The sequence below is a fragment of the Palaemon carinicauda genome, chromosome 24, assembly GCF_036898095.1.
Source record: "Palaemon carinicauda isolate YSFRI2023 chromosome 24, ASM3689809v2, whole genome shotgun sequence".
In the NCBI taxonomy this organism is placed as follows: domain Eukaryota; kingdom Metazoa; phylum Arthropoda; class Malacostraca; order Decapoda; family Palaemonidae; genus Palaemon; species Palaemon carinicauda.
Window position 1 is genome coordinate 86185318 of NC_090748.1, and position 12499 is coordinate 86197816.

General features: G+C 44.8%; 1 protein-coding gene across 1 annotated transcript in view; it reads right to left on the reverse strand.

The window, feature by feature from the left end:
- Nucleotides 1-12499, reverse strand: part of LOC137618466 (zinc finger Ran-binding domain-containing protein 2-like) — a 30473-nt gene that overhangs the window by 9719 nt on the left and 8255 nt on the right. Inside the window, exons 3-5 of the mRNA XM_068348628.1 lie at nucleotides 12023-12114; nucleotides 11300-11500; nucleotides 10046-10235 (exon numbers count right to left, since the gene is read on the reverse strand). Coding sequence (XP_068204729.1) covers nucleotides 10046-10235; nucleotides 11300-11500; nucleotides 12023-12114 — 483 coding nt within the window. The remainder of the gene's footprint in view (nucleotides 1-10045; nucleotides 10236-11299; nucleotides 11501-12022; nucleotides 12115-12499) is intronic.

Sequence of the window (12499 nt, forward strand, 5' to 3'; positions counted from 1 at the left end):
GTATATATATAAATATATATATATACATATATATATATATATATATATATATATGTGTGTGTGTGTGTGTGTATAAATATATGTGTTTATGGGGATATTTTCTTTTCATATAAAATTATAAATATGATTTTACCCCCAAAGGAAATGAAATACAAAAGGTAATTTTGGCAGTTCTACCATTTCAGCTACCACTGTCCCTTTTCATAGACCTTGAAAAAGCAGTCGTTGGGTCCAGACGGTAAAGCATCCAAAACATTTTAAACTCATCTTTAAGAATAAAATATACACGTTTCAATGTATATGTGTATATATATATATATATATACATATATATATATATTTACAGTATATATATATATATATATATAAAAATACACACACACACACACACACATATATATATATATATATATATAATATACATTCTTAATCGAGGTCTTTGACCTAAGTAACTATCAACATATATGGATGAACAAGTGGCACCAGCCATATCCCGACAACACTTAATCTTCATAGGGTGAGAACTTAATCACTTATATGCTCTCAGCGGAATACAGGTAAGGGGACAAAGTTTTCACTCTATACAAAGATTAAATGCGGTGAGATGATATAAGCCACACCTTCTTCCATATATATATATATATATATACATATATATATATATATATATATAATATATATATATATATATATATATAGATATAGATATAGATATATACATGGGTGTGTGTTTGTGTGTAATGATATATATATATATATATATATATATGAATATATATACTCAGTATTTTTAAATATATGTATATATGTAAATACATAACACGTCCGGATTTATTATCTACATACTATGCTTATTTAGAGGTTAATATTACATACCTTCTTATCAATGATGTAAATCATAGCTCAATGAAAACAGCATTCTATAAAAATACTGTACCCAGATACAACACATCAATGTAGACAACGAACCTCTCACAATACCGTCAAAAGTTCCATTTCCGTCTGGATATTAGAAGCTTAGAAGCGAAGTCCCTAAATGGAAATGATAAAACTGTTACTCGAGAAATCTAACTCCAGAGAAATATAGTCCTTGAAATGCTAGACAGAAAGAAAAGGAAAACTACGAAGGGAAGTCCGTTTAATATAATTTACTTCTAAACTGGTTTCGATATATATGGTCAACTTGCTTGTTTTATGATTCTAACCCTTGTGTACTACGTCAGTTAAGGGTTTCATTTTGCTCAATAGTTATGCGTATATAGTTTAAAAAATTATGTGAACAAAACAGGTATAATGATGTCAATGGTGAATAATATCAGTAGCTTTGTCTTCCAGATATTTAAAGTTATGCACATCAATTCCAATGATCAATCTAAACACTACAAATATAATAATAATAATAATAATAATAATAATAATAATAATAATAATAATAATAATAATAATAATAATAATAACTGAACACTTGTTCCTTCGGTAACCATGAGACAAAATGGAAACTTTTTAACGTCGGCTATTGGTGGCCATTTACTTTAGCATGAAAAATGGGACAGCAGCATTAACGTTTAGGGGTACCTTCCATCCCTAGACGAATATTCTGAATGTAAAAGAATATAGCATAATGAGAGAGAGAGAGAGAGAGAGAGAGAGAGAGAGAGAGAGAGAGAGAGAGAGAGAGAGAGAGAGAGAGAGAGAGAGAGAGAGGGGGGGGGTTACAGCAAGAGGGAGAGAAAGGTGGACGGAGGTAAAATAGAAGTAAAAAAAAGGTATTACCTAAGGGAGATAAACTCTTATCAAAGACCATTGAATAATGTCTAGTATCCATTGACTGCTCTTTGTAGCCTTCGAAAATTTGAGAAATTTGATCGACAAGTTTTTAAAGAGTCCAAAGAGGAACGGCGTCTACTCCTCGGGGGTCCACATCGGACCCCTGGGAACTCTTCAATATTCAAATCTAATTACTTTGAACGGTCTGCAATATTGCACGATCCCTTGTCTGACCACAGTGCCAGGCACTCTGCAACAACCTATAGTGCACACCAAGTAATGCATTAACAGCCCTAGCCTCCTGAGAGAGAGAGAGAGAGAGAGAGAGAGAGAGAGAGAGAGAGAGAGAGAGAGAGAGAGAGAGATAAGCAAATGAAACAATTCAGTCTGTTTATCACCGTAGAGATTAACCCCAATTACGATTTTTGGAATGCTACTGTAACGTGAGCTTCATACAAAGCACTTTGTATTGTGTTGACCCGTTTGAATTAAGATTTCATTGCCTTTATCTTAATTATTTTCTTCCGATACCGTAAAAGAATCATAACACTAATTCCATATCATGTTCCGTGAAAAAACTACACTAAAATGCATTAATTAACGAAGTGTTAATTTAGCTTCCAAAACTGTCCTTTGAAAAAACATTAGGTTTGTGTGCTTGAACTAATTTTCAAATAATAGAACCTCTCATATACCTATGTAAATAACATACTTTCTTTAGATAAACAGAATAATTTCCTTCCAAAAATACTCGTCGTAAGCAGGGTAAATGTCACCTCAGCATCGTCCTTATCTTTCTCTCCTTCAGGTTAAGGACAAGGCAACTAGACACCACTGCAACATTGCTCCCAATTCCCACCCAGTACAAGGCTATCCGGAATCATTTTTAGTCTTTCCGTCTTTTTTTCTTTGTGTATAGTTTTTCTGTTTTATATAAAGCCATGATGGTCAAAGAATCAAATTGCATCCGAAAAAGGATGTCTAACAGGGTTTGCGTTACCCGAGTCTCTCTCTCTCTCTCTCTCTCTCTCTCTCTCTCTCTCTCTCTCTCTCTCTCTATCTCTCTCCGCTAAAAGTCCCAAAAGGGAGTTCATATTAGAACAGAACTAGACTGGCAAGTGAAAAAAAAAAAAAAAAAAAAAAACACCATCGATTTTAGTGGGTGCATCAATTTTCGCACAAACTTCCAGATACATGAAAGTAAAATAAAAGCACTAAACTTAAATGTAAATTTCTACTCAGAATTTATATCCACAACCTGCCTGAAACCGCATCAGTCTTGCACAAAGAGTTTTGTCTATTGCACCAACGAAATACTTCAACCGGCATCGATGTTCACTCACTCCCACACAAAGATACGTCTCATCTTGTACCGAATGCCACGTTCGCTTATTCCAAGCTGCGTTCTTTGGTTTCAAAGGCCAAATACTATTTCACCAGGGATCATATTCTTTTGTTACAAAGGGCCATATCATATTGCAGTAAAAGGTATCTCTTTCGCCTAGAGTCTTCTCTTGTATTAAAGGGTATCTCTCATTGCACTATGGGTAATCCCCTTCACAAACAATCTCATTTTACCTCGAGTCCATCTTCACAAATGATCATCTTCTTTCGTATCATGAGGCACTTCCTCTTGTATTGAGTCATTTCTGCATCACAGCGGGCAAATAGCAGCACATTCTCGCCAATGGACACTAGAACAGCCAGGCATAAGGGTAGGATTTTTATAGCCTCGAAAGATAATGGCTTGGTAATAACGCTATGAAAATTTATAAGCTCTTATCACGAGAGAGAGAGAGAGAGAGAGAGAGAGAGAGAGAGAGAGAGAGAGAGAGAGAGAGAGAGAGAGAGAGAGAGAGAGAGGGGGGGGGGTACTTTGGAAATAACTACTTTTCTGTCAACATAGAGCAAAATGAATCAATAAAAAAGTTACCTTTCCAAATTCCATTGTAGTGCTTGAATACAAATTCCACGCGAAAGTCTCGGTTTTCAAAAAAGGATGTAAACGAAAATGCTTTCTTTTCTTTGGAAGACTTCAAACAAATACACGCCAGCTCGCTGGTTTAGAACGCTGCCTTAGTGCAAGAGCCCGTGGTCACCTTCTTTATAAGGAAGGCTGATCTAAAAGTAAGCAAGCTCCCTGGTCTACGATGAATATAGACATATTTAACCTCTTGCCTGCAAATACCTGTGATACTAGAATGCATTTTGTTTCAATAGTGAAATACATCCGATGGTCACATTCACTAGAATCACGTGTTGTTAATAGCCACAAGAATCTCTTTTCTTCACAATTTCCAAACCTGTTTGATGATGAAGATATGTGCTATCTATATTCCAATCTATTCTACATCCTTACTGCCAAACGTGACTGAGCCTAACTCGAAGTAAAAGAATGCGAAACGTGACTTTGGATCTCACCCAAAAAATATCTTCGTCATTTATTTCTCATTTCAAATTCGGGGCTTCTGCGGAAAGTGTATAAAAAATGATGCTGTCTTGAGGTTATGAGGACCCAACAGATTTTCAAAAACGGTCCTGGTAGATATGACAAGAATAATAATTTAATTGTAACTAGACTACAAAATGACAGAGTTTATAAGAAATTAAAGATTATATCACTTATTGACACCTGCAAGAAATAAAACTATATGAAAACAAGTTAAGGACAAAACATAATTGATTTAACTTCTGAGTGGGGATAACTAAACGAGGTGAGTGAGTTTGCACATCACAATGATCAGCAAAGCTATACTAGTCAGGACCACCCATATTAAGTTCGTTTGTTATGAGCAATCAGACGAAAATCTCCCACCATCACCAATCCGCAGTGGCTAACGTGGTGATGAAAACTAGGCAAAACCCAGACATTTATATCACAAACCCGTCTCGACCCGTAGTCCCAAACAGCTGCTCAAGGGGGAGGGCAGCTACATCCCACTGCAGGGGGTGCTAAGAATCTCTGGACTAGAATAGGCCACCTTTGCAAACTGAACCTTGCAACCTACAACGTCAGGACCCTGTCTAGGGAGGAAAATCTTGCTGTGTCATTAGAAGAGCTGGCAGAAATAAATTTGGGATATAATAAGATTAAGAGAAATTAAATGAACTAGGGAATTATATATAGAATTGAAAAAAAAGGCCATATATTTTGCTTTAAAGGACATGAAACGAACAAAGAAAATGGAGTGGTTTTTCTTATTAATAAAAATCTTGCAGGTATCATAGAATAACTTCGCAGTATTAGTGATAGAACTTCACCAATAGAAATAATGACACACCTGAGCCTGTACCAAAGGTAACAGTATGAGAAGTAAGGAAAGCAGTAAAAGGCATCAAAAGAGGCAAAGCAGCAGAAGATGGCCTAACAATTGATTTAATAATATATGCAGGAGGTTTCTTGGTAATAAAACTCGCTGAACTCTACACCAAATGTCTGCAAGAATGCTCTATACCTACAACTTGGAAAAAAAAATTATCATTATACTAATTCACAAAAAGAGACACAAAAGAACTGAAAAATTACCGCCCAATAAGTGAAAAACTTAAGATTTGCAGGTGATATAGTTGTGTTTAGTGAATCATGGGAGGAATTACAATAGATGATAGAAGATTTGAAGAGAGTGAGCAGAACTGTAGGACTCAAAATGAATATAAGTAAAACTAAGATAATGTTCAATGTAAATGCAGACAACAAATAAGACTTATGGACAAATCACTTGAGATTGTTATTAAATATATGTACTTAGGACAGACAATAAGTGTTTCCCAGGACACGAAACCGAAATTAAAAGAAGGGTTAGCTGGGATAGAGAGCATATGGTAAACAAAATGAGATTATGAAAATTAAAATGCCACTTTCTCTAAAAAAAGATATTTAATGAGATGGTCCTACCGGTATTACCTTAAGCATCAGAAACTTGGAACCTTACTAAAGCCTTAGAACATAAAGCTAGTTACAACTCAAAGAGCGAGGGAAAGAATAATGATGGGAATAACTTTAAGAGACAGAAAAAGAGCAACATGGATCCGAGAGCAAACTGAAGTAGAGGATATTCTTACATGTATGAAAAATAAATGGACATGGACAGGACATATGATAAGAATGACAGACAATACATGGATATTAAACATAACAGAATGGGTCCCTAGCTATTGTAAAAGAAGCAGGTGAAGGAAGAGAAGACGATGGAGTGCCGAACTAAGAAAGTTTGCGGGTGTGGACTGGCGCAGAAAGACCATAAACAGACGTTGGGGGAAGGATATGTTTGAGGCCTTTGTTCAGCAGTGACGTAATAACGGCTGATGATATATATATATATATATATATATATATATATATATATATATATATATATATATATATACATATAATCTGTGTACACCACAGATTATCATACCTTACAGCTTTAATACAACTTCACTGTATCTAAATATCAAAAATTTTAAGTAATTTTTATTTTTCCTAACATACTTACCGAGAACTACTTTCTTTAGGAGTTACTGGTAATCTCCTCTCTATCGACCAGAGTTTTGCGTATGTTACCCCCCACCCCGCTTTCTAAGGAGACCTACCCCCGGCATTAAGGAATGTGCCCCGAGGGTAGGATCAAGGTAGGTCGCTGTCTGGCTGGGTCAGACTCATCATTAAGTTCTATTGAATTAGCACAATGCTAGCAAGGGAAGAGAGGCACTCGGGGAAGGAAGGGAGGGCCATTACCCGAAAGTAGTTCTCAGTAAGTATGTTAGGAAAAATAAAAATTACTTTAAAATTTTTGATTTGTTCCAACACGAATACTTACCTCGAACTACTTTCTTTAGGAGACTTACACTTTAGGAGGCGGGAGTGCTATTCTGACCCCCTGACTCGGGACGTGGAGGCCAAGAGGCCTATGGATAACGGGACCTACTAGAAAGCGGATGCGAGGGTAACTACACAAAAATTCACGTTAGTGTCTAAGTACTCACCCTTTGAAAAACTTCTTTTGACGTTCCTTCCAGGAGCGTAGTCGTGAAGAATGTGTTATCTTATGGGAACAGTCGGTATTCCCCGAAGAGGCAAGTAAGCAACTGGGTAGGAGGTAGGAAACCGCACTTGTGCCTACCGGTCGCTGGTCTTGATAGCGCCGGGGGTTTTTACCGTTACACCGCTTGGAGGGCGGAGATGACAGTTCCAATGGAGAACCCGTCCAAGGATTTTCTTGAGTAGTCCTTGAGGTAATGGGCAGTAAAGGTTGACTGGTTCGACCAAGTACCTGCTCGCAGGATCTGCCCCACTGCCATGTTTTTCTCAAAGGCTAAAGAGGTGCTCAGGCCCCTGATGTCATGAGGCCGGGGAGTGCCTGGCACTGCTATGCCATCTTCCTTGTAGGTTCTGACGATAACTTGTCTCAACCAGAAGGAAATGGTGTTTTTGGAAACTTGTTTCTTATTAATACCTGTGGAAACGAAGAGGCTCTTGATGCCTGGTCGGAGATGCGCTGTTCTTTCCAGGTATTTCCTAATTGTTCGCACCGGGCATAATTTCAAGTCTTCTGCATTGCCTGTCTTAGGGATGGCAGGAATTGAGAAACCCTCAAACTTCGGGTCCCAGACTGCTGGGTTCTGAGTCTTGGCCACAAAAGAAGGCACAAACTTGAAGGATACTTCTTTCCACCCCTTTGAATGAGAAACGTCGTATGATAGACCATGGATCTCTCCCACTCCCTTAGCGGACGCCAAGGCCAGCAAGAAGACGGCCTTGAGGGTGAGATTTCTGTCTATGATATCCTTCAAGGGTTCAAAGGGGGGACGACACAGCATCTTCAGGACCTTGGCTAAGTCCCACTGGGGCACCCTACTCGCCTGTGGGGGGCAAGACTGCTCGAAACTCTTGACAAGCATCGCTATGTGTCTCGAGGCCCCCAGGTCGATGCCCTTCAGGAGGAAGACTTGGCCTAAGGCGGCTCGAACTCCTTTTATGGCTGGAATTGACATTCCTACCTTGTCCCTAAGAAACACCAGAAAATCTGCTATGTCTGGGACAGAGGCCTTAAGAGGTCTAATGTGCCTCTCAGAGCACCACTTCGTGAAGGAGGCCCATTTTGCCTGGTATACCGCGGCTGACGACTTTCTCAGGTATAGAGACATTCTCTTAGCCGTGGAGGAAGAATATCCTTCCTTCTTCAGGAGCCGCTCGATAGTCTCCAGGCGTGAAGACGAAGGGAGAGTGGGTTGTCGTGGAGCCTGAGAAAGTGAGGCTGATGCAGAAGGTCTGACCTGGCGGGCAGAGGCCACGGCGGTTGACTCGCTAGGTCTTTTAGGTCCGCGAACCACTCTCTCTCCGGCCACCAGGGCGCTACCAAAGTCATCTTTAGGTTCCGGGCGGTCCTTACTCTGTTGAGCACTTGTCTTATCAACGTGAAAGGGGGAAAAGCGTACACATCCAGATTGTCCCACTTGTGGTGAAAGGCGTCTTCTAAGGCTGCTTTCGGGTCTGGTACAGAGGAGCAATAGACTGGGAGTTGGGCGTTGAGTTTTGTTGCAAAGAGGTCCATCACCGGGGAACCCCAGCGCTGAATGATGAGCTTGGCTACTTCCGGGAGAAGGGACCATTCTGTCCCTACTATCTGGCCCATTCTGCTGAGGCCGTCGGCCAGAACGTTTTTCTTCCAGGGAATGAACCTTGCTAACATCATCACTTGATTTTCTTCTGCCTAATCTAGAATCTCTATGGTGAGATCGCACAACTCTCTCAATTTCAAGCCTCCCTGTTTCTTTATGTATGCTACTACCGTGGCGTTGTCGCCCATCAACGCCACGGTGTTTCCCTTTAGCAGACTTGCGAAGTGTAGGCCCGCCTTCTGGACTGCTTTCAACTCCAGGACATTGATGTGGAGTTGCTTCTCCCCTTCCAACCAGGTACCTCGTGCCGTTTCGTCGAGGAGATGGGCTCCCCATCCCTGGTTGGAGGCGTCTGTGAACAGAAGTAACTCGGGAGGGCCGGTCCCGAAGGACATCCCCTTGAGGGAGTTCGACTGGCAATGCCACCATTCCAGGGAGGGTCTCGTGTTTGGAAGGACTGGAATTAGCACCTGTTGTGAGTCCGTCTGGCACCAGAGGTTCTTGAGATTCAATTGGATGGATCTGAGCCTTACCCTCCCCTGGGGAACTAGTTTCTCCAATGAGACCAGGTGGCCTATCAGCCTCTGCCAGTCTTTCGCTCTCCTGGGGTGTTCTGACAGGAACGGCTGAATGATGTGCCTGAGGTTTCTTATCCTGTCCTCCGAAGGGAAAACTTTTCACCGAATGGTGTCTAATGTCATCCCCAAGTAGTTCATTCTGGTGGACGGGGATAGATTTGATTTCTTCGGGTTGATTACAATCCCCAGATCTCTGCAAAACTGGAGGAGACTTCTCCCTTGTTCCTCCAAGAGGACCTTTGAGGCGGAAAGGAGCAACCAGTCGTCCAGGTATCTGATAAGGCGGATGCCTCGTTCGTGAGCCCACACTGAGACAGTCGTGAAGACTCTCGTGAACACCTGGGGCGCTGTTGACAGACCGAAGCAAAGGGTCCTGAATTGCAGGATCTGGGAACCCCATTTCACCCGGAGGAACTTCCGACTCGAGGGGTGGACCGGAATTTGGAAGTATGCGTCCTTGAGGTCGACGGTCATCATAAAATCTTTCTCCCTCAAGGACAGCAGGACTGACTTCGGAGTGTCCATTTTGAAGTCCGTCTTCTTGACGAACTTGTTGAGAGCTGACAGATCTATAACCGGTCTGCACCCCCCGGTCGCTTTCTCCACCAGGAACAGGCGACTGTAGAAACCTGGCCCTAGGAGAAGAACTTCTTCCATGGCGCCCTTCTCTAACATGGAGGATACCTCCTCTTGAAGGGCGGTCCTCTTTAACGGGTCTTTGGGAGCTAGCCATTCTGTCCGGTTGGCCGGAATAAGAGGGGGTGGTTCCGTTAGGAACGGAAGTCTGTAGCCCTCCTTTAGTACGGACACTGTCCAAGGCTCTGCCCCTTGAGCCTTCCATGCTTGCCAATGTTGTCTGAGGCATCCCCCAACCCGAGGCTTGGGCGGGGATAGGGGGCCTACCACTCTATCTTCTTCTAAAGGGGCGGCCTGATCTGCCTCTCCTAGAGGCGGAGTAACCCGACCTGAAGGAGCTTGAGGGCGCTGGAGCTCCCCTGCGGGGGGGCTGAGGCGTTGTGGACCAGGAGGAAGAGGGGGCCTCTCTCCTCGTAGTGCTGGAAGAGGCTTGGGGCGTCGCGGCGCTATCCGAGACGGACCTCTTGTAGGGCGCTCTCCTAAAAGTCGTCGGTCTGGGGACGTTAGCCGCCTCCTTTTCGAGACCTTCTCCATTATGGCTTCTAGTTCCTTCAGAGGGAACAAAGACTCTCCCCACAGGGGTAGGCTGCGAATGGCTCACGCCTCCCTGTCTGGTACCTTCCGAGACACCTTCGTTAGAACAGTGTCTCGCTTACGGAGAACCCAGTTAGCTGTTAGAGCGAGAGACTGATATGTCAGAAACTTCAGGGTTTTACCCCCGGAGGTAATGAGGTCCCTCAGTAGGCCTTGCTGGTCAGGTTTCTCGGGGTCGAAGGAGGCTTGTACACCCACCAAAGTGGAAGCCCACCAGTCCAACCAAGAGGAGACGTTTACTAAGTCCCACGACATTTCCTCCATCATGGAGGCTTCTGCTGGCGAGAAACAGACTGGGGCCAAAGAGGCTCTATCGTCTGAGACGCCTTGACTAAGGATGTCTACGGCCGACTCCACTTTACAGGGACCTGGGCGACGTCCTGCTGGCACATAGACTTTGCCTTGGGTTCTGAGGCCCTGGAGCAATTTCGAGGCACTCTGGGTTTTGGGGGCCTCGGCATTGCTGGCCACTACCTTGTCGACATACTCTTGCCCTAGAACTAGATCTCGGGCTAGAGGGAGTGCTAGGGACGTCTTAGGTTGGGAGGGAGTCTGCATGATCCTTAGAAGGCTTGACCTCCAGGAATCTCCATCCGTAGCCGCAGGTTCTGCTATTTTGTGGTGCCTTCTGATAAGGCTAACCACTCTCCTATAGGCGGAGTCCTCCGTCGGGGAACCCTCCCCTCCGTCAGCCGAGGTCTCGGCTTGGGGCGGGGGAGCTGGGTTACCGGGCACGCCGACTGGACGCATAGCTCTTGGGGCCAGGGGCACCGTCCTGCTGAGGTACTGGACCTCATCTGCGGGTATGTCCGCACCAGGGGCTCGGGATAATGCAGGCACCGCTGGTTCAGCGGGAACTCTCGTACGCCCTAAGGCTCTGGGTGCCGAGGACGCGGTTCCCGTGGGCTGACCCGACAGCGGGAACCGTTCCTTCCGACCCGAAGGCCGCACCAGCTGGGCTGGTTCGGCCAGGCTGCCTGACAAGAAGCGCGTTTCCCACCGCTGGGCGGGGTGAACCGGAGGCTTCGAGGACTTATGCCTTCTAGAGAGGTCTTTCCTGCGAGCTAGGTCGCGAGGGTCAAGGATGTGCTTAGAGGACGGCAGCCTTGGAGATCGCTCACTGGACCGGCGGTCTGGGGAACAAAGCACCTTTGAGTCCCGAGATACGTAGATCCAGGCGCCCCCGGGAGACCTACTTCTCCTATACTTACGGCCTGGGGAGCAGGAGCACTTTCTGCTATACCGAGAACGCGACCTCGAACGGGAACGTTCGCTCCTGGACCGCTCCCTCCGACGGCGGTGTTTTACCCTGACCTCTTCCTCTGACGAGGAATAGACGTCCGATGAACCCGACGACACTGTGTTCACCGCGTGTCGGCTGGTAGCGGGGACTGCGGGGGACTTCTTCGGGCGTTGAACGCCAGAGGTCGAGGGCTGGAGGAAGTCATCGGGGACTTCCGTGGGGAGGGTCGGGAACGACTCAAAACGTTCCATGCCAGGGAGCCAGGGATCCAGGGTCACATCCATCCTCAGGGGTGAGCTACCCGGCGTCTTCGGGAGCCTCCAACCGAAGGCATCGTTACCCGAAGGTCGAACTTTTCTCTGGTTGTCTCCCCCTAACGACGATCCAGAAGCACAGGCCCACGAGGGCGGCGGTGATACCGAGACCGCGTTACTACCCCACAAGGGGTCATCGGAGGAAGCGTGCCCCCCGAGCACAAGGGCCGACTCTCCAGACGCACTACTGGGTCCTTCACTAGCCCTAGAGGGGCCCGCAATTGGCACTGCACTTACACTGGGCTCCTGGGAAAGGACGCCTTGTTCATCCACAATACTAGACTTACCTCGTCCCCTACTTTGTGTAGGGGACAGTGAAACCGAGGCCCCGTCGGACCGTTCACTGGGTGATGGTATCGGCGAGGAAACACTAGTTTTCCTGGGGGAACGTTTCGCTGATTTCCTCTTTTTGGTACCGTAACGTACCCACTGGATATCGCTCCAGTCTACACAATCGGGGCACGTATCTGCTGACGAGCAAACCTTTCCCCTACAGGAGGAACAAAGGGAGTGAGGATCCACTTCCGGCTTGGAGAGGAACGCTCCACACGATTTCCCGGCTCTAGGCCTAGGACAACGGCGGATTTGCTCCATAATGCACACAACGCACGACACAAGCACTAAGGGAATCAATGAAAACACTGGGTAAGCACACGGGTGGAAGGTGAACGCACAGGAACACTCGGGAAAAGTACACTGGAAAACGCAAGTTGCCACGCTGGGAACACGTGGGGCACTAGAACGCACACAAAGGATCGACAGAG